The 21932-nt window shown below is 43.1% G+C and overlaps 2 protein-coding genes across 4 annotated transcripts; one reads left to right on the forward strand and one right to left on the reverse strand.

Annotated features, from left to right (window-relative positions):
• Positions 1-303: 303 nt before the first annotated feature.
• Positions 304-3600, forward strand: LOC110605173 (SWI/SNF complex component SNF12 homolog). 3 transcript variants are annotated; one of them, XM_021743539.2, is made up of 3 exons: positions 304-452; positions 566-2619; positions 3114-3600. In XM_021743539.2, the coding sequence occupies exons 2-3, from the start codon at positions 1001-1003 to the stop codon at positions 3184-3186; spliced, it is 1692 nt and encodes a 563-aa protein (XP_021599231.1). In that variant the 5' UTR covers positions 304-452; positions 566-1000; the 3' UTR covers positions 3187-3600. The 3 variants fall into 3 exon arrangements, with proteins under 3 accessions (XP_021599231.1, XP_021599230.1, XP_021599229.1); XM_021743538.2 differs by having other exon boundaries at positions 312-452; positions 561-2619; XM_021743537.2 differs by having other exon boundaries at positions 377-2619.
• Positions 3601-5421: 1821 nt separating this feature from the next.
• LOC110605608 (lignin-forming anionic peroxidase) lies at positions 5422-6877 on the reverse strand. Its single transcript, XM_021744239.2, has 4 exons — positions 6560-6877; positions 6281-6472; positions 6017-6182; positions 5422-5888 (listed from the first exon to the last, which is right to left on the reverse strand). The coding sequence occupies exons 1-4, from the start codon at positions 6791-6793 to the stop codon at positions 5503-5505; spliced, it is 978 nt and encodes a 325-aa protein (XP_021599931.1). The 5' UTR covers positions 6794-6877; the 3' UTR covers positions 5422-5502.
• Positions 6878-21932: the final 15055 nt, after the last annotated feature.

Raw genomic sequence — 21932 nt, forward strand, 5'->3', positions numbered from 1 at the left:
AAATTTAATTAAAAATATAAGATTAATATTATTTTTAAAAAATATATTTTATAATTTTATAAATGAACAGATGATTTTCTTAATTTTCTAAAATATCACTTAAAAACTCCCCTTATCTCAAATAAAAACCTTTAGAAAATAAAGTAGCATTCCTCATATGGGTAAAACGTATTTTAAAGTAACATGTCCCTTATCGTTATGATTTGAAAAACATTTTCTAAAATATTTCAAGAAAATGAAATAAAATTATTTTTAAAATATATTACTCAGTAATCTCATCCTTTCTTTTACTAGGACGAATCCTAAACCGACGTCGGATTTGGGCTTTTTCTGAAGAAATGTTCATTGCCCAGCCCATTATCGAGCTTCAACAACTAGGGCAGAAGACCTCGCTCTGCCTTCTCGCTCGAATTTGCACACCCAGCTGAGCTATTCTCCGCTTGTTTCTCCTGGTAAGTGCTCTTTCTTTCTCTCTCTCGCTCTCTCTGTTGCTTGTATCTCTGTCTCTGTGTTGAAGAGTTAATTTCTCGGTGAATGGTTTGATCTGTTGGTTGCGTCAGTTCAGAGGACGGAGCTGAGCTGGGGCGTGGGTGCTTGGAGTTGTAGTGGCAAAGGCCATACGCCTAATAGATACTAGTACCCGAATTCCAGTACCACCAAGAATTAAGGTTACAAGACTAGCGATCTTTTTCTGACATGGGGGTACATCACTTATTTAATTCCCAAAATTAACATCATTTACATGGGAATTGAATGGTATTCGAATTACCATTTAGTTTGTCTTTGGATCTAAACGGAGCCTTGGGCGTTTGATTCTTCTGGTTTTATTGTTTTGCTTCTTCTAGGTTTAGGGTTTGGTGATAATTGTCTTCGGTTACGTATTTTTTGTTGGTTATTGAGATTTGATATTTTTGGAGACTATGCTCGAGTAAATCTTTTTTCTTATTTATGGTTTTAGATCCTTTTTGGGGATTTCATTAGATAGTGTCAAGTCTTAACCATGTCTGTGAATAACAACAACAACAATAACAGTAATAGTAATAGCAATAGTAATCATCCCAAGAGCCTTGGGCAGCCTTCATCACCCTTTGGCAATGTGGGAATGCGCAGTCCGGTGCCCATCAACCCAGCATTCTCACAGTCACAATCTCAGATGCAAATTGGCACTGGCTTTCAGGGTCAGTTCCAGCTGTCCCAAGCACAGGCCGCTGCTGCACAGTTGAAAGCACAACAGGCTCACGTGCAAGCGCAGGCCCAAGCAGCTCATGCTGCTCAAGTTCAAGCAGCACATGCACAGTTCCAGGCTCAGTTGCAGGCACAGGGAATTGCTCTTAGCCCAGCCCAAAATGCTGTCTTGGGAAACTTAGGTTCATCCTCACCTTCATTTTCATCTCCCGGTAACATGAATGCCAAGCGGCTATCTCAAAAACCCCCAGTTCGGCCTCCTGGTGTTCCTATGCCAAGCATAATTTCCCCGTTGAAAACAATGGATCTCACCCCTGCAGCTCGCAGGAAGAAGCAGAAGCTTCCAGAGAAGCAACTACAAGATAGAGTAGCAGCAATTCTCCCTGAGTCTGCTTTGTATACACAACTTCTTGAATTTGAGGCTCGTGTTGATGCAGCTTTATCTAGAAAAAAGGTTGACATCCAGGAGGCACTTAAAAGTCCTCCTTGTGTTCAGAAAACACTTCGAATTTACGTTTTCAACACATTTGCTGATCAGATCAGAACAATTCCCAAGAAGCCTAGTGCTGAGCCCCCAACTTGGACTCTTAAGATTGTTGGAAGAATATTGGAAGACGGGATAGATCCTGACCAACCTGGAGTAGTTCAGAAATCAAACCCCTTGTATCCAAAGTTCTCATATTTTTTCAAGAGAGTGACGATTATGTTGGATCAGAGATTATATCCTGATAATCATATGATTGTATGGGACCATTCTCGATCACCTGCAACTCATGAGGGTTTTGAAGTAAAGAGAAGGGGAGATAAAGAGTTTACAGTGACTATACGGTTGGAAATGAATTATTTGCCTGAGAAGTTTAAGCTGTCTCCAGCTTTGATGGAAGTGCTTGGTATTGAGGTTGACACGCGTCCAAGAATAATAGCTGCAATCTGGCATTATGTGAAGGCTAGGAAACTGCAGAATCCAGAGGACCCTTCTTTCTTTAATTGTGATCCACCTCTTCAGAAAGTATTTGGGGAAGCAAAGATGAAATTTACCATGGTTTCACAGAAGATATCGCAGCATCTATCTCCTCCTCAACCAATAGTTTTGGAGCACAAGATAAAGCTTTCAGGGAACAGTCCGGCTGGAACTGCATGCTATGATGTGGTGGTAGATGTCCCCTTCCCAATACAGAGGGAACTGAATGCTCTGTTGGCCAATGCAGAAAAGAACAAAGAGATTGAAGCCTGTGATGAATCAATATGTGCTGCAATACGGAAAATTCACGAACATCGTAGGAGGCGGGCTTTCTTCCTTGGATTCAGCCAATCACCTGTGGAATTCATTAATGCTTTGATTGAATCTCAAAGCAAGGATTTGAAGCTTGCAGCTGGAGAAGCTAGTCGAAGTGCTGAGAAGGAGCGGCGGGCTGATTTCTTCAACCAACCATGGTAAGCTTGGTCGCTATTCACTTCTGTTTAAAATTCTTCCTTATTTATTTGTCATCACTACTATTTTATGCCTATTCATCTAGATACAACTCAATTAGTTTTGCCATTAAATTGATATCGTCCTTACATAGGATTTACCTAATACTTGAGAGAGAAAATGTCCTGCTCAATGCCTCCTTATTTAGGTTATGACACTGCCTCTTCCATTGAAATTCACGGTTAGGTTTGATTTTGAAATCTGTTATTGATTGCTCTATCATACATAAAAGTGCTATAGTTGATAGTTACTTCCGTAATTCTTTATGAGGGTTTACTATCTGTAGAAAAAGGGAAGAGGGTGGGTTTGGGAGGTGGAGGGTGAGAAACGGTTAAGGACGTTTATGGACTTTGATGCAGAGTCAATCAAGCCTGGGAAGTCTAATCTAATTTCCATGTCCTCATGTCAGCTCAAATAAACATTTGATCTTATTTTATTTACTTTGGTAACTTTACAGGGTCGAAGATGCAGTAATTCGCTACTTAAATCGTAAGCCAGCTGCAGGAAGTGATGCTCCTGGAAGCACGTGAATTGGAAGTTATTTTCACAGCTGACCTGCCAGTTTGTTTTGACTTCAATTCTTTCACTTGGCATCTGTATATTTTGAGCTTCGCTTTTATGGAAGTGTGCCTATTTCTGATCAATCTAATTGTCAATCAGGCTGACGAAGGAACGCCCCCTACTTGTAAAACAGTCATGGTTTGTAACTTGTTAGGCAGAATTGTCGTCATATTTGCTTTAGCCTTTATGATAGTTAAAAAGATTAGTCCCGTGGCTTTCCTTTTGTTGGTTCTGTGGGTGGTATTGATGCGACGTTGCATTGTACTTCCTGCTAGTTGTGCAGCCGTAATTGCTGAGTGGCGCAAAATCCACTCTGTTTTCCTCTCGAAGTTTTGCTTGATGGGGCCTGACAATAAATTGCTGAATGTGGGATTTCATTTTCCCTTCTTTTTTGTCGCCACTGGGAACATGAAATGCAATCTTGTGGCCCTCATTTTTCTCAGGGATTGAGTTGTGCCCGAGTGGATATCTTGTTGGGATGCTGGTGGGGAAATAGAGGAATTAGATTTTGTGCGATCAATCCAAGTGCCTAAATTATGATCGCTCAAGTAAAAAGAAAACAAATGGTACTGATGGTGACTATGGGATCGAGACATATCTGTCTATATAATTCCAGGTCCTATTTGAATCTGGGAATAATTAAATTAATGAAAAGAACTACCAGTTATAAATAAACGGATTAGGTTCTACTTTATTACACGACGAAACTGAATAAGAACAAAAAAAAAAAGAGGACAAATGCGTGGAAAGAGGAAAATCCCTGGAGACATTAACGGGAATTGACCATGAAGAAGCAAATTGCATAACAGGTTAATCCTGTATGTCAGACATGTTGTCTCCAATCTGAGAAAGCAACCGTGTCACTTGCAACAAGGCCTCTGATATATGTTTTTCCAGGCTATCTTTAAAACTTGCATTTCTCCATTGGCCGAAGTTGGACTTTCTGTAGCAAAGTCTCTTCTTCCAAGCTTCATTGTCCAGGGTGGACTTCCCCACCTGATGGTTTTTCGTAATGTGCGTGGAGACATAATTCTGGATTATTATTATTATTTGTCGAAAGAGGTAGTGATATTATTAGTACAAATTGGTGGGATCTGATTAAACAAAAATTAAAACATATTGGTACAAGATTCAAAGTATACACAACGTAGCTTCAAAATTAAAGGTCTGTAAGGCCCAAGTAAACAAAACCAAAGAAATATAAAGGCCCAATCAACTGGAGCCTTAGAAAGCCGGTGGAGGTAGCTACATGTAATTTTCCTTTTGACCATTCAATCACGCCTTCGACACTTACTCCACAAGCCAAGCCACCACTATAATTGTCATTCACGAGACTAAATCAGTAAATCACGGTGCAGAAACTAAGTCTCCAACCGGTGAGAACAAACAATTTAAAAAAAAAAAATCTACACTCAACTCAACTCCACTAATAAAAATATATATTATAGAAAAATAATAAGTACATAATTATTAATTTATTACATTAAATAATTTAATTTATTATTCAAATAAATATATAAATTTTATTTTTATATTATTATTAAAATAGATAAATTTAAAGAATATAAGAAAATAAGAGCATATTTTTGTGTATTTATACGTGTGTATATGTATATAAAATGAAGGGTAAAATGATATTTTTATATTGAAACAATAAAGCTAATCACCAATTGCTCTAATTCTGAAATGTAGTAGCTTAAGGGGTCTATTAACTGAACAGAAGCTAATCACCAATTGCTGTAGCAGCTGGTTGATGATTTTACCAAATAAATATGCTAACATTCGTTTGATGTGAAACCTTCATCATCAACTTCAAACCTCGAAACCAAACATCCCCTAACCCAAGCAAAAGAAATGAGAACGGATTAGAGATCATGGAGAGGTAAGCACGGAGCTCATGACATTATATAGGCAAGGCAAGAGTGCTACAGATTCCAGTCCCTGTTCTCTCCGACCCACGACTAATTAATAGCCCTTTTCTTTTCCTGCTTTTTTTTTTCTTTATTTCATTTGATTTTGACGGAAAATTGGCTCAACTACATTTATTGATTTTGCTGTCACGTAATTAGAGATAAACTTAGTTTTAATAATAATAATAATGATAATTCTTCTTTTTCTTATTCAACGTACTGAAGAATACAAATTATGCAACAAATTACAATTAAAAACGAATAAAAGAATAATACTTCATTGTTTTTACACAGTTGATGAAATATTAAAACAATGAAAAAATTGGTCTAAACAGGATTACACATTAAGCAACAAGTAGGATAGAAGAACATAAACTAATTGATAGCACTGCAGATCTTCCTTATTTCCCCAGCAGTGCCAGTGAGAATATCGATATTTCCCATTTTGATCATAGCAGTAGCAAAGTCTGAGTTGAAAGCTGCAGGACTCCTGCTATATTCTCGGACAATGCTATCTGTCGAGCCTCCGCTAAAAAGAACTTGATCAGATTCAAGAAGACCTTTCAGTTGTATAAGATTCTTGAAGTAATTGTTGTCGAAAGAATTAGGTGTGACCAAATCAAAGGGAGCCAAGTTTGCATCACCGCCAACAGCTGGACAAGTGCGCTTGCGAGTGCTTGCAAATCCAGCGTCAATGGAAACGTTGCTGTATATCCTATCGCGGAATGTAAAGCATTGAGCGTGGCCTAGAGTATGAGCTCCTGCATTTGGAGATTAAAATATTTTTAGCATTATAAAAGCCAAGAAACTCTTTTTTGCTATAGGAAAAAGATCACTTGTAATATATATGATTATATAAAATATATGAAAATAGTTTTAGCATATACACCTGACAAGGCAACCAGATCCCTTGGGCTAAGGCCTTTATTCTGAAAGCTAGATATAAGTCTGTCCAGGCCATCTTTAAAACTGGGAAGTTGACTATTGGCAAGAGTTCTACTAGCAGTTGTTGAGTCTCTTCTTCCAAGCCTCACTGTATAAGATGGACCTCCCACCTAATATATTTCAGAATTAAATGTCAAAAAAATTAATAAACAATAACCTGAGAAGAGTATAGCATCTGAACGCAAGAGTTTGAAATATAGTTAATTACATATGCAGATGCATCTCTTGCTGCCACAGCGAGGATATCTGCACAAGATACAACTCCGGGGCATATTTTCTCTACTTCAGATTTTGCTTTCTCAATGACTCGATAGCCTCTGGCAGAATCTTTATTGGGAAGTGCAGTTTGTTCGCTCTCGATAGTTGGAGTCTCTTCGAGTAAGATTGATGCATCACAACCCTGCAAGATCAAGAATTCATTAAGCGATGCTCATAGAATAAAACTAATTATATTTGGAAGGAGAACAGAGCAATACATATATTGTACCTGAACAAAGCAATCATGAAAGTGGAGACGAATGAGAGAAGCTGCCATTCTTCGTTCTGCGGCAATTGAATTTCTGATGGAAGTTCGGATAGTACTAAGTGCATTCGGACAGGAATTATCATAAAACGTAGAGGTGAGTTGAGCCTGGCATACTGTGCTCAAGAGCAGCACCGCAAATACAACAGCTGCTGCTTTTGCTGGAGATGTCAAAACGTTATGAACTGAAGTTTCCATTTCTTTTTATTTCCTCGAGATCAACAACAAAGCTACGCACAATTCTTTATACTAAGCAAATGAAACAGCTTTTGAAATTAAGGATATGAAGACGAGCAAAAGAATGAAGAAATGATAAAAGGGTGAGAAGCTTATAAAGATAAAAAAAGGTCAGCGGCAATGGGTTTGCCCAAGTCTCTATCTTGAGTAGCCACGCGTAGGCGGTGGCAGCCTTCTTTGTTACGACCAAATCCTATTAGCCCACTAGCTTTTGGGTGTTGTAGTCAGAGATATGAGAAATAGAACGTACAGGCTGGCTAGCTGTAACATTTGAGGCAGTCAGTGGGCATGCATAGAGAGCTCGCACACTAATCAAATGATCTTGGTGGTCAAAGGTGGTATGCTCGGAGCTTCTAGCCTTTTTCTAAAAAAAATTTTAAGTAAAAAAAATTTGAATTCTTTTATTTGTAAGTAATAAATAATAAAAAATATCGGAGACGCAACCGCACGCCGCACGCCGCACCCAGCCGCAACCGCTTGCTGCTGCTCTGTCGTTCGCGAGCTAGAGGATAATGACTTCGATGGAAGAGGATGATGTTCTCCAGCGTAGTGTACGCAGGAAACGTAAAGATGGTGAGATGGGTGTTTCATTGAATGAGATTTGTGATGATCCTGATTCTTCAGCTGATCATCCGATGATAGAGACTGAGAATAATCCTGTGAACCTTGGTTTTGTTAATGGACCTTCTTTTAAGGATGTAGTGACGAATAGAAACGGTCCAGGACTGCAGGGAGCTTCTGGGAGTGACATGGCTCCTGAAGACGATGAGTTTCATTTTGTTTCGGATGGTGAGGAGGATGATGAGGATGATCGTTGCCCTGTGATTAGACTTTCGAGTGTGGATAAACGTCAATTGTGTCGACCTTGGAAAAATTCCCTTATTGTGAAACTTTTTGGACGTTCAATAGGCTATACATATTTGTGTAGACGATTGAAAGAACTCTGGAAACCTTCTGCTCCAATGGTTGTTATTGCTTTGGATAACAATTTCTTTTTGGTCCGTTTCGCTAATTCTGGGGACTTGGACTTTGCTAGATCGGAGGGACCCTGGATTATTGCTGACCACTACTTGACTATTCGTCAATGGTGCCCGGAGTTTGACCCTTTTTAGGATGTGTTAGAACGTTTAACTGTATGGGTTCGTTTTCCTTGCTTGCCTATTGAATATTATGATGAGGAACTTTTGTTACGCATTGCCCGTAAAATAGGTGAGCCTGTTAAAGTTGACTCTAATACTAGCCTTGTGACTCGAGGACATTTTGCCAGAGTTTGTGTGGAATTGGATTTGACTAAGCCCCTTCTATCTAAATTCAAGCTACACCGTAGAGTTCGCCGGATTGAATATGAGGGTTTGCATATGGTGTTCTTTGAGTGTGGTAAGTATGGGCATATGAAGGAAACTTGTCCTAGTATTAAACCAATGCAGGTTAATCAGCCTTATTCTGTTAATCAGCAAGGTGCTGTTGTTGGTCATGAGCTGAACCGTGAGACTTACAAAATGCCTGAGAGTTTGCCTGTCAATCCTGCTGCTACTGAGGATTTTGGGGATTGGATGTTGGTTCGGAGGGATCGACGTAGGGATAATCGTCAAAGTATCAGGCCTGGGCCTAAGAGAGTTGATAGAGATGAGGTTCGAAGGGTAGTTGCAGATTGGTCTACGGGAAATCGTTTTGACTCTTTACTTAATTTAGAGGAAGAGGTCATACCAGAGGAGCAGAATAATGGTAGTTTGGGCACTCAGGAGATTCACATGGCTGTCCATGATGAGCGTCCTAGCAACTGGGCAAATAATGTAGTATCTAGGGGAGGTGGAATCCAGAGAGGGAGTCGTGGTGGTAGAGGGCTGTTTCGTGGAGGACGAGGAGGTCAGGCTGTGGCTAATAATGCTAATGTCGAGATAATTCCATCCTCTGCTACGACTTCTAGGGAAGTACGACCTAATACTAGAATTGGATTATCAAGGAAAGCAGCGGCAGAGGTTGAGCATACTGTAGTTGTTGGTAATGGGAAGGAGAGGGTAGAATCTTGGATTGTTTCTTCTGAAGATTAGGTGGGGTTGAGTGTCTTGAATCATGTGCCTCCAAATCCACCAGGTTTTCGTAACCCATCTTTCCCTCATCCGTCTAGCCCGAATATTGTCCCTCGACAGAAGACAGTCAATGGGAGTGAGGATGATGTCACGTTGATTGTGGCTGGGACAATTTTGAATGAGTTGAATAAGGCGACTTCTGCTAGTTTGGTTGCTCCTTTGGAGCACCAACAGCGTATGTGATACCCTTGTGAGATTAATCTGATGATGCTCTTTTTAATATTTATTTTAATGATAATTATAACCTAGAATTGTCATGGTGCAGCATCATCTACCTTTCGCAATGCTTTTCAGGAATACAAGAGGCTATATCATCCTAACATCTTTTGTTTAGTGGAACCTCGTATTTCTGGAGAAGCGGCTGATGAAGTTTGTGGTTTGTTGGGGTATGAAAATTGGATCCGTGTTGAGGCAGTCGGATTTAGTGGTGGTATTTGGTTGCTTTGGTCAGAAGATGGTTTTCGAATTGAATTAGTTGTTACTGTAATACCCGGCTAGACTCCGGTATCAGAATTCCTACCGTCCGGTGGAATCTCGGATGTCGGAGACCTCTAGAAGGGGTAGAATCATATTTTATGAAATATTTTCATGTTTTTAATGGTTTTAAGTATTAAATAAAATGAGTTTTTGCATGAAAATAGCATTGGAGGAAAACCCAGGTTCGGCCGCCGAAAGTCAAGTTCGGCCGCCGAACATGCATGCGTTTTGGAGGCACGTTAGGCCCCCGAAAGCATGAGTGAGGGAAGTTCAGGTTCGGCCGCCGAACCTCATGTTCGGCTGCCGAACATGGCATGCATGCGGAGGCACATTCGGCCCCCGAACGTGGTCTGGCCAGCCACTATAAAAGGGTCCCTTAGCCGAAAACGGGCGAGCTTTTTTCCCATTTTCGGCCAAGGTGAGCTTTCCGCCGTCCCTCACCCATTTTTGATGTTCTTCCTCTAAATCTTTCAAGATTTTCACTTGTTTTCACTTGGTTTTGAAGATTTAAGCTTTTGAAACAAGTTTTAGAGCTTTGGGAACTCAGGAGCTCATTTTCGAGGATCTCCAAGTTTAGGTCGTCTCCCTCTCGATCTCCAAGAGGTAAGGGCCGATCTTAAGCTCCTTATGTGTTTTAAATAAGTTTTATGCAAGATCTATGGGTAGAAATGCATGTTAGGTTATATGTTGAGTTTATGGGTTATATTGATGATTTGAGCAATGTAGCTTGTTTGTGTGTGATTGAAGTGTTGTAGATGGGGTTTATGTATGTTTGAGGCCCCTAGGAACTTGTATGCATGTTTTGGTTGAGATATATGCATGATTTATGGTTTTGGGAGGCAGGAGGTTCATTTGAACCAAGTTTCTGCCCGTTTGGCAGAAACCAGGTTCGGCAGCCGAAGGGAGTTTCGGCCGCCGAACCCCTTTTGTGGAGGCAGCATTCGGCTGCCGAAGGTGCCCCCGAAAAGAGACTTTCGTCTCTGTCTGGCACTTTCGGCCGCCGAAGGTGCCGCCGAACCTGCCTGACTTTCGTCTCTGGAGGGACTTTCGGCCGCCGAACCTGCCGCCGAAAGTGCCCTGTCCAGCCATTTCATGCATGTATTCTTATGGTTAATTTATGATGTTTTAGGGGGTTTTTGGGGAATAGTTTAGAGTTATGTTCTAGCATGTTTGGTCCCTCATTTGAGTCCACCTGTGTAGGTTCGGACCCGAGGAACCGAGGACCCCAGCAGTGAGTTCAGCTGCGGTGTTGTCAGAGTCAGCCGGAGGTGAGTGGAACTAAACTTAATCTTTTAAATTAAATGTTTTATCATGTTTCATGCATCATGATTATGCGATAGGATGATTGCATTAGTCTCACGAATATGTCGCATTGCATCTGTTGTTGTTGATGTGGGTGAATGTTGGATGACCCATTTAGTCCAAGACAGGAAGACCAGGACCCCATGCTACGGCCTGGCACAGAGTAAGAAAGACCAGGCCCCAGTCTACAGGCCTGGCACAGAGTAAAACACAGTTATGGGACTCGAAGGCCAGGAGCCCAGAGGAGGCCTTGGAAAATGGTAAGTAATGTATGTTATGACAGGAAGACCAGGCCCCATTCTACAGGCCTGGCACAGAGTTAACTTGGACTATTTGGTGACAAGTTCACCCAACCCTTATGTGAATTGTTTGTGTTATGATGCATTCTCATAGAGCATAGTATTAATGTGTTTTAATAGTTCAGCTCACTGGGCTTTTAGCTCACCCCTCTCCCTTTACCCCCAGGATTGCAGGTACAGTATAGAGCGGGAGTCCGGATAGAGTAAAGAAGTCATGTTTATGTAATAGATAGCAATGGACATGATCAAAATTGTAATGTAAAAGTACAATATAGTTATGTAATGAGTTTTATGGATGTTAGTATGTGCTTGACCATAGAATGTTGTATCCCTCTTTATACATGATCTTAGAGATTTTGATAATGTTTATGTAGACCAGCTCAACACAGGTTATGTTACCCATTGGGGGTACAGATGAAATCCCACAGAGGGATCATAGTTATATTAATGTCATGCACAGGTTGAGTTTGGTTGGTGTGTATGCAAAGAAAAGTTTTAATTCTTATGCTTATTGTTGATCATGTATGGGATTATACAGGTTTACAGGTATTATGTTAGGCTTGCTTCGGGTCCCGGCGGCCTTAAGTCGACCCGGATCCTAGCGCCGGTAGCGGTCCGATTTTCGGGTCGTTACAGAATGGTATCAGAGCCCTAGGTTCATATGGTCGGACCTAGAGTGTCGGGCTCATAGAGGTTATAGAAGGTCAAGCACAATAGGAAAAGATCATGTCCACTAGGGTAGGATGTGGAGTCCTGTCTTGCATGATGATGTGAAATGCCATGACTGTATGCATGTGCATTAATGATATGCTATGATATGTGATGTATGTGATGAGGGTTCATGTGTGCCCACATGAACCATATGATGCTAATGTTGCTTGTGATGTGCACTGTTTTTCAGAAAATAGGATGAGAGGAACTCGTCGATCAGCAAGATTGACTGGAGTACCACCTGAGGATGAGGGCATGAGCGCCCGTCCTCCAGCATTGCCTAGGGCAATGTCAAGCAGGTCCAACAGGGACAGAGTAGCAAGAGACCCTAGAAGGTCTCTGGATCTGGGTAGAAGCAGGTCAGTCAGAGGAACAGTTCAGGGAGGAGCGTCAGAGGATATGGGGGATGATATGGACGTAGAACAGAGGAGGGATGGCAGTTTGGGAGTCAGTATGCCAGAAGAAGGAATGGGAGAGTCCCAAGGAGGCACTCAGGCCTCGGGATTTGTACAGCCACCTCACTACCCACATTTCTCACAACATCCCGGGTATTCGATGGGAGGTGCATCGGATTACCCTAGTTTCACCCCTTATCCCACACAGATGCCATACCCACCATACTACCCACCATACTCTCAGTACCCAATGTATCCACCTCCACCCTACTATCCAAATCCAGCAAATCCTACCTCAGAAAATGTTGCACCATCTCCACCACCTGCAGAACCAGCAGCCCCAGTTGTTCAGCCACCTAGACCTAGCTCAGCCAGTGGGAGCAAGGTTAAGATGACAGACTATATGAAGCTGGGTGCTCCCCAGTTTGAAACCGGTGATGACCCGTTCGTGTACTTAGAGCGGGTCAAGACAATTACAGATGAGATAGGGGCGGATGACAGTAGAGCCATTCAGATGGCCGGGTTCACGCTTAAGTGCAAGAAGGCACGGGAGTGGTTCAAGAACTATGTGAACCCGAGAGTGGACAGCATGACTTGGGAAGAGTTTGCAAACGAGTTTGCAGGATGGGCTTTTCCTGATAGTTCAAGGGAATTGAAGATGATAGAATTCGAGCAGTTGAGGCAAACTGATGATATGAGTGTAGACGAATATACCGACAGGTTTATGGAGTTGCTGCCATTTGCAGGGCAAGACCTTAGCACAGACCAGAAGAAGTCGAGGAGGTATATCATGAAGCTCCATCCCAGGTATTCCTCCTTGGTTCAGTCAGCAGATAGAGAGAGTTTTCATGCCATAGTAGACATGGCTAGGAGAATGGAGGCTAGTGCCATCGTCCAGGGGACAGTTAAGCAGACAGTGGCACAAGCTTCTGGTTCTAAAACTCCGGGAGGGGGAAGGTTAGATCCCTCTACCTTGAGTGCAGCAGCTTCAGGCAGTAAGAGATGGAATAAACCCAAGGGTAAGAAGAATAAGTTCTGGAACAAGGTCAAATCCAGTCTGGGATTTGGGAGTGGCTCAAGCTCTGGTGCGGATAATGCAGTTTGTGCGAGGTGTGGTAGACCACACAAGGGAGTATGTCGGTTTGGGGCGAACGTCTGTTTCAGATGTGGTCAGGAGGGGCATATAGCTAGAGATTGTCCAAGAGCGGCCCCGATGGCTCAGTCCCAGCAGACAGCTTCAGGCAGTGTAGCGCAGCCAGCAGCTCCAGCCATGACTCAGGCCAGTGGCAGAGGCAGAGGGAGAGGAGCAGCCTCTTCTTCAGCGGGTTTCAGAGGTGAAGGTCCATCAGCCCCAGCACGGATCTTCACAATGACACCGCAGGAGGCAGACGCATCCAACACCGTGGTGGCAGGTAATCTCGTCATAGGTTGTTCGGATGTTTATGCATTGATGGACCCTGGTGCATCTCATTCATTTATTGCTCCGAGAGCCGTCCAGAGGTTGGGGTTGATGATCTCTGGGTTAGAGTGTCCTCTCTGGGTCAGTGGACCCAAGTGTGATCCATCAGTGGCAGAGTCAGTCTGTCAGTGTAGTCCAGTTTTTGTTGAGGGGAGATGCATGTCCGCCGACCTTGTGGTTTTAGACTTGACAGACTTTGACGTCATTCTAGGGATGGACTGGTTATCTACCCATGGTGCTACCTTGGACTGCAGGGACAAGGTAGTCAGGTTCAGAGGTCAGGATGGATCAGAGGTTGTCTTCAGAGGAGACAGGAGGGGTACACCTAGAGGTATGATCTCAGCTCTTCAGGCTCGTAGGTTGCTTAGGAAGGGATGTCAGGGGTATTTGGCTCATGTGAGAGAGCTAAATAGTCAGGTTAGAGAGCCCGCCTCGATGCCAGTGGTTAGAGAGTACTTAGATGTGTTCCCAGACGAGCTGCCAGGTTTACCACCTGCTAGGGAGATAGAGTTCGAGATAGAACTGATGCCTGGAACCCGACCGATCTCTATCCCTCCCTACAGGATGGCGCCAGCAGAGTTGAAAGAGTTGAAGGAGCAGTTACAGGAGTTGGTAGACAAGGGCTTCATCCGACCGAGTACCTCACCCTGGGGTGCTCCAGTTCTGTTTGTGAAAAAGAAGGATGGATCTCTTAGACTTTGTATCGACTACAGGCAGTTGAATAAAGTCACTACCAAGAACAAGTACCCATTGCCAAGGATCGACGATCTATTCGACCAGCTAGCAGGAGCGGGTTGCTTCTCCAAAATAGATCTGAGATCGGGGTACCATCAGTTGAGGATCAGGGAAGAGGATGTGCCAAAAACGGCTTTCAGGACCAGATATGGGCATTTTGAGTTCCTTGTGATGCCGTTCGGGTTAACTAACGCCCCTGCAGCATTCATGGATCTCATGAATAGAGTGTTTAGCCAGTACCTGGATCACTTCGTTATTGTCTTTATAGATGATATCTTAGTGTATTCAGGAATGCAGAGGAGCATGCCCATCATCTGCGGTTGGTTCTACAGACCCTGAGGGAACATGGCTTGTATGCCAAGTTCTCCAAGTGCGAGTTCTGGCTAAGGAGCATTTCATTCTTGGGGCATGTAGTGTCAGAGAATGGAATAGAGGTAGACCCCAAGAAGACAGAGACTGTGGCTAACTGGCCTAGACCCACTTTAGTGACAGAGATCAGGAGTTTCTTGGGTTTGGCAGGTTACTACAGGAGGTTCGTTCAGGACTTCTCAAAGATAGCAGCTCCTCTAACCAGACTAACCAGGAAGAACCAGAAGTTTCTGTGGACCGACCAGTGCGAGGAGAGTTTTGAAGAGCTCAAGAAGAGGTTGACTTCAGCACCAGTTTTAGCTCTGCCATCTAGTGGAGAGGACTTTACAGTCTTTTGTGACGCGTCCCGTGTAGGACTGGGTTGTGTGCTTATGCAGAATGAGAAGGTGATTGCTTATGCTTCTAGGCAGCTAAAGAAGCATGAGATGAATTACCCCACGCATGACCTTGAGATGGCAGCAGTAATCTTTGCACTCAAGATGTGGAGGCATTACCTCTATGGGGTAAAATGTGAGATCTTCACAGATCATAAAAGCTTGCAGTACATCTTGAGTCAGAGGGATTTGAATTTGAGGCAGAGGAGATGGGTAGAATTGCTGAGTGACTATGATTGCAAGATTCAGTATCATCCGGGTAAGGCGAATGTCGTGGCAGACGCCCTAAGCCGGAAGTCACTAGGCAGTCTATCCCACATCACGGCAGAGAGGAGACCGGTGGTGAAGGAGTTTTACAAGTTCATCGAGGAAGGTCTACAGTTGGAGTTGTCCGGTACAGGTGCCTTGGTTGCTCAGATGAAAGTGACACCCGTGTTTCTGGAGCAGGTGGCTCAGAAACAGCATGAGGACCCAGAGTTAGTGAAGATTGCCAGGACTGTTCAGTCAGGCAAGGACAGTGAGTTCAGATTTGACAATAAGGGGATCCTCCGCTATGGGAGTCGATTGTGTGTACCAGATGACATAGGGCTAAAAGGAGACATTATGAGAGAGGCTCATAATGCAAGATACAGCATTCACCCCGGAGCCACCAAGATGTATCAAGATCTGAAGAAAGTTTACTGGTGGCCAGCTATGAAGAAAGAAGTGGCACAGTTTGTGTCAGCCTGCGAAGTATGTCAGAGGGTGAAGCTGGAACATCAGAAGCCGGCTGGAATGCTTAACCCGCTACCTATTCCAGAATGGAAATGGGAGAATATAGCTATGGACTTCGTAGTGGGGTTACCGGCGACGTCCAACAGATTGGACTCCATATGGGTGATTGTGGACAGACTCACCAAATCTGCTCACTTTATCCCTGTCAGGAGTGGCTATTCTGTGGACAAGTTGGCGCAGGTGTACGTTGATGAGATAGTCAGACTGCATGGGGTTCCTGTTTCTATAGTGTCAGATAGAGGGCCCCAGTTCACCTCCAGATTTTGGCGGAGTCTGCAGAATGCTATGGGTACTAGGTTGGATTTCAGCACTGCTTTCCATCCACAGACAGACGGACAGTCAGAGAGGACCATCCAGACCATAGAAGATATGCTCAGAATGTGTGTGCTGGACTTTGGCGGTTCTTGGAGGCAGCATCTACCTTTGGTGGAGTTTGCCTACAATAACAGTCATCATGCTAGCATCGGGATGGCTCCATATGAAGCTTTATATGGAAGGAAGTGCAGATCACCTGTTTGCTGGGAAGAAGTAGGAGAGAGGTCCTTAGCAGGACCCGAGCTAGTAGAGATCACCAGCAGGGTGGTGCCCATGATCAGAGAAAGAATCAAGACAGCTGCAAGCAGACAAAAGAGTTATGCAGACATCCGCAGGAGACTAGTAGAGTTTCAGGAGGGGGATCTGGTATTGCTCAAGGTGTCCCCAATGAAAGGAGTGGTTCGGTTCGGGAAGAAGGGTAAACTGGCTCCGCGGTACATCGGACCCTTCGAAGTCTTGCAAAAGATTGGGAATGTATCGTACAAGCTGGATTTACCTGCTTCAATGGAGAGGATCCATCCGGTTTTTCATGTTTCTATGTTGAGAAAGTTCGTGTCAGATTCGGGCAAGGTTCTTAGTGAGCCTGATGTGGAGATCCAGGAGGATCTCACCTATGTTGAGCAGCCAGTACGGATCCTAGACACCCAGATCAGGAAGCTGAGGAACAAGGAAATCCCGATGGTGAAAGTCCTGTGGAACCACCACAATATAGAAGAATGCACTTGGGAGACACGGGAGTCCATGCTCCGGCAATATCCTCATCTCTTTTAAGGTTAGTCTCTATATGTTGTATGTATGTTATGTTCTTTGCCATGCTATGTGTGCTAGTGAGGAACATTCGGGGACGAATGTTCTTAAGGGGGGGAGAATGTAATACCCGGCTAGACTCCGGTATCAGAATTCCTACCGTCCGGTGGAATCTCGGATGTCGGAGACCTCTAGAAGGGGTAGAATCATATTTTATGAAATATTTTCATGTTTTTAATGGTTTTAAGTATTAAATAAAATGAGTTTTTGCATGAAAATAGCATTGGAGGAAAACCCAGGTTCGGCCGCCGAAAGTCAAGTTCGGCCGCCGAACATGCATGCGTTTTGGAGGCACGTTAGGCCCCCGAAAGCATGAGTGAGGGAAGTTCAGGTTCGGCCGCCGAACCTCATGTTCGGCCGCCGAACATGGCATGCATGCGGAGGCACATTCGGCCCCCGAACGTGGTCTGGCCAGCCACTATAAAAGGGTCCCTTAGCCGAAAACGGGCGAGCTTTTTTCCCATTTTCGGCCAAGGTGAGCTTTCCGCCGTCCCTCACCCATTTTTGATGTTCTTCCTCTAAATCTTTCAAGATTTTCACTTGTTTTCACTTGGTTTTGAAGATTTAAGCTTTTGAAACAAGTTTTAGAGCTTTGGGAACTCAGGAGCTCATTTTCGAGGATCTCCAAGTTTAGGTCGTCTCCCTCTCGATCTCCAAGAGGTAAGGGCCGATCTTAAGCTCCTTATGTGTTTTAAATAAGTTTTATGCAAGATCTATGGGTAGAAATGCATGTTAGGTTATATGTTGAGTTTATGGGTTATATTGATGATTTGAGCAATGTAGCTTGTTTGTGTGTGATTGAAGTGTTGTAGATGGGGTTTATGTATGTTTGAGGCCCCTAGGAACTTGTATGCATGTTTTGGTTGAGATATATGCATGATTTATGGTTTTGGGAGGCAGGAGGTTCATTTGAACCAAGTTTCTGCCCGTTTGGCAGAAACCAGGTTCGGCAGCCGAAGGGAGTTTCGGCCGCCGAACCCCTTTTGTGGAGGCAGCATTCGGCTGCCGAAGGTGCCCCCGAAAAGAGACTTTCGTCTCTGTCTGGCACTTTCGGCCGCCGAAGGTGCCGCCGAACCTGCCTGACTTTCGTCTCTGGAGGGACTTTCGGCCGCCGAACCTGCCGCCGAAAGTGCCCTGTCCAGCCATTTCATGCATGTATTCTTATGGTTAATTTATGATGTTTTAGGGGGTTTTTGGGGAATAGTTTAGAGTTATGTTCTAGCATGTTTGGTCCCTCATTTGAGTCCACCTGTGTAGGTTCGGACCCGAGGAACCGAGGACCCCAGCAGTGAGTTCAGCTGCGGTGTTGTCAGAGTCAGCCGGAGGTGAGTGGAACTAAACTTAATCTTTTAAATTAAATGTTTTATCATGTTTCATGCATCATGATTATGCGATAGGATGATTGCATTAGTCTCACGAATATGTCGCATTGCATCTGTTGTTGTTGATGTGGGTGAATGTTGGATGACCCATTTAGTCCAAGACAGGAAGACCAGGACCCCATGCTACGGCCTGGCACAGAGTAAGAAAGACCAGGCCCCAGTCTACAGGCCTGGCACAGAGTAAAACACAGTTATGGGACTCGAAGGCCAGGAGCCCAGAGGAGGCCCTGGAAAATGGTAAGTAATGTATGTTATGACAGGAAGACCAGGCCCCATTCTACAGGCCTGGCACAGAGTTAACTTGGACTATTTGGTGACAAGTTCACCCAACCCTTATGTGAATTGTTTGTGTTATGATGCATTCTCATAGAGCATAGTATTAATGTGTTTTAATAGTTCAGCTCACTGGGCTTTTAGCTCACCCCTCTCCCTTTACCCCCAGGATTGCAGGTACAGTATAGAGCGGGAGTCCGGATAGAGTAAAGAAGTCATGTTTATGTAATAGATAGCAATGGACATGATCAAAATTGTAATGTAAAAGTACAATATAGTTATGTAATGAGTTTTATGGATGTTAGTATGTGCTTGACCATAGAATGTTGTATCCCTCTTTATACATGATCTTAGAGATTTTGATAATGTTTATGTAGACCAGCTCAACACAGGTTATGTTACCCATTGGGGGTACAGATGAAATCCCACAGAGGGATCATAGTTATATTAATGTCATGCACAGGTTGAGTTTGGTTGGTGTGTATGCAAAGAAAAGTTTTAATTCTTATGCTTATTGTTGATCATGTATGGGATTATACAGGTTTACAGGTATTATGTTAGGCTTGCTTCGGGTCCCGGCGGCCTTAAGTCGACCCGGATCCTAGCGCCGGTAGCGGTCCGATTTTCGGGTCGTTACAGTTACCGATCCTCAATTCATTACGGTAGCAATTAATTTTTCTACTGGAGAGAAATGGTTGTTTAGTGTAGTTTATGCAAGTCCTGATATTTATTTAAGGAGGAAGCTTTGGCAATCTCTTTCTGGAGAAAATAGTCTATCCATTTCTAAATGGATTGTCGCGGGTGATTTTAATTCTGTAGTGGACTCATCTGAACAAAGCGGATATTCTTCTTCTAATCCTCCAGGAGCTCAGGATTTTTCAGACTGGATTTTCAAGCACTCTCTTATTGATCTGGGGTTTGTTGGGAGTGGTTTTACATGGCAGAGAAGTGGCGAAAATGTTCCCTATCAAGCTGCTCGGTTAGATCGATGTTTTGTATCTACTGATTGGAGACTGGATTATATTGATACTATTGTTGAACATCCACCTAAATTGCATTCAGATCATGTCCCAATTGTGATTAAATGTCAAGGGGTTCTAGCTTTTGGAGTTCGTCCTTTTCGGTTTTTAACAGCTTGGACACTACATGCTCAGTTTGATCAAGTAGTTGCATGCTCTTGGGATCCAAATCGTTCCCTAATTCATAATCTGAGCACATTAAAAATTCAGCTTGGAGAGTGGAATAGGACTCAGTTCGGTAATATCTTTGATAACAAGAGAAGGCTTTTACGCAGGTTAGGTGGTGTTCAGAGAGATCTTGCTGAAAGCCGGACAAGGAGCCTTGTAAAGCTTGAATTTAAATTGAAACGCAGATTGGAAGAGATTCTACGCCAAGAGGAGATGTACTGGTTTCAGAAATCAAAAGAGGAATGGATAGCGAACGGCGAACGGAATACTCATTTCTATCATCTAGCAGCTACTATCAAACGGAAAAAATTCTGTATTTCTGCTTTAAAGAATGATTTGGGGGAGGTTGTTACTGATCCGTCGGTTCTTAAAGGTATGGCCATCAATTTTTTCCGCAATTTGTATACTTCTGATTTGGGTGAGCTTTTGGATATTCCTTTCCAATATGCCCATCCTATGCTCTCCACGACACAAATTATAGAACTTGATAGACCATTTTCTCCAGAGGAGGTTAAGCTAGCATTGGACCAGATGGCGAGTGGTAAAGCGGCTGGCGACGATGGTTTTACTGTTGAATTTTATAAGAAGGCTTGGCCAATAGTTGAGACTCAGGTGATTGATTTTGTTCTTTTTTGTTTACAAGGCAATGAGCTCCCAAGCATGATTAATGAGACGGTTTTGGTATTGATACCGAAGATGGCTACCCCTGAATTTATTACTCAATTTCGGCCAATTAGCCTCTGTAATGTGCTTTATAAGCTTATTACGAAGGTCTTGGTGAACAAGTTACAACAAGTCCTTAATTCATTAATTGGACCAGAGCAGAATAGTTTTGTTCCGGGTCGGCAAATCACGGATAATGTAGTCATTTACCAAGAGGCTCTTCACACTATGGGGAAAATGAACGGTGGCAATGGATTTATGGCTTTGAAAATTGATTTAGAAAAAGTCTATGATAGGTTGGAATGGAGCTTTATTGATTGGAGCTTGGAGAAAGCTAATTTTTCCAGTTTATGGAGAACGAATGTGAGACATTGTGTTCATTCTGCTACTATGTCAGTTCTTTGGAACAATGAGAAGTTGGAGTCTTTTTTGCCCACTTGTGGGGTTCGGCAAGGCGACCCTTTATCATCCTATCTTTTTGTGTTTTGTGTGGAGCAACTTTCCAATATTATTAAACATTCGGTGGAACAAGGGGAGTGGCATCCACTTCCTATTTCCAATAATGGTCCGTTGATTTCACATCTCATGTTCACCGACGATATGGTATTGTTTGCTGAAGCTACGGAAGAACAGCTGGATGTTATTATTAATTGTTTAACTGTCTTTTGTAATGCTTCTGGACAAAAGGTGAATTTTTTAAAGTCAAGCCTTTTTGTTTCTCCGAATGTGAGTACATCTACAGCCTCTCGTTTATCCTCTAAATCAGGGATTCCTTTGGTCTCTGACCTTGGGCGTTATTTGGGTGTACCATCTCTTCATGATAGAGTATCTCAGGTACAATTTCGTGGATTGGTTGATGATATGCGAAGCCGGCTTGCTGGTTGGAAGGCGGGTGCACTTTCTAGAGTAGGGAGAATAACACTGGTCCAATCAGTCTTGAACTCCATTCCTATTTATACTATGCAATCTATTAAATTGCCGGTGTCTATTTGTAAGGAAATGGAGCGGCTTTGCCATAATTTTATTTGGCATGGTAAAAGTGGGGATTCTGCTGTTCATCTGATTAATTGGCAAACTTTGCTATATCCAAAGCAAAATGGTGGGTTAGGCATTTGGAATTTTGGATTAATGAATCAAGCTATGATGGGTAAATTATGTTGGCCGGCATTTATGAACCCATCTGACTTATGGATCTCATGTCTTCTTTGGAAATATAATAATGATAGAATTTCTTGGAATCTTCGAGTACCTCCTGGTGCCTCTATGAATTGGAAGGCTTTATGCTGGGGCCTCCAATTAGTTTCTAGCGGTGTTTCTATTGACGTTCGTAGTGGTATTGATGTTAAGTTTTGGCAAGATGATTGGCTTTCGGTTGGACCTCTTTTCCGATTGGTTTCTACTCCTATTGATCCTTTCCAAAAAATTAAGTAAATGGCTACTTGGTTTTCGTTGTGTGTTGGGAGTTTGTGGTGTGGTTGAGGCAGAATT

This window comes from Manihot esculenta, chromosome 17 (assembly GCF_001659605.2).
Source record: "Manihot esculenta cultivar AM560-2 chromosome 17, M.esculenta_v8, whole genome shotgun sequence".
Classification (NCBI taxonomy): Eukaryota; Viridiplantae; Streptophyta; class Magnoliopsida; order Malpighiales; family Euphorbiaceae; genus Manihot; species Manihot esculenta.

Coding starts and splice junctions, on each gene's coding strand:
- LOC110605173 (XM_021743539.2), top strand. CDS start 1,001: ATGTCTGTGAATAACAACAACAACAATAACAGTAATAGTAATAGCAAT. Junction 2,620..3,113: donor GATTTCTTCAACCAACCATG/GTAAGCTTGGTC, acceptor GTAACTTTACAG/GGTCGAAGATGCAGTAATTC.
- LOC110605608 (XM_021744239.2), bottom strand. CDS start 6,793: ATGGAAACTTCAGTTCATAACGTTTTGACATCTCCAGCAAAAGCAGCA. Junction 6,473..6,559: donor TTCATGATTGCTTTGTTCAG/GTACAATATATG, acceptor TTGATCTTGCAG/GGTTGTGATGCATCAATCTT. Junction 6,183..6,280: donor CAAGAGATGCATCTGCATAT/GTAATTAACTAT, acceptor GAAATATATTAG/GTGGGAGGTCCATCTTATAC.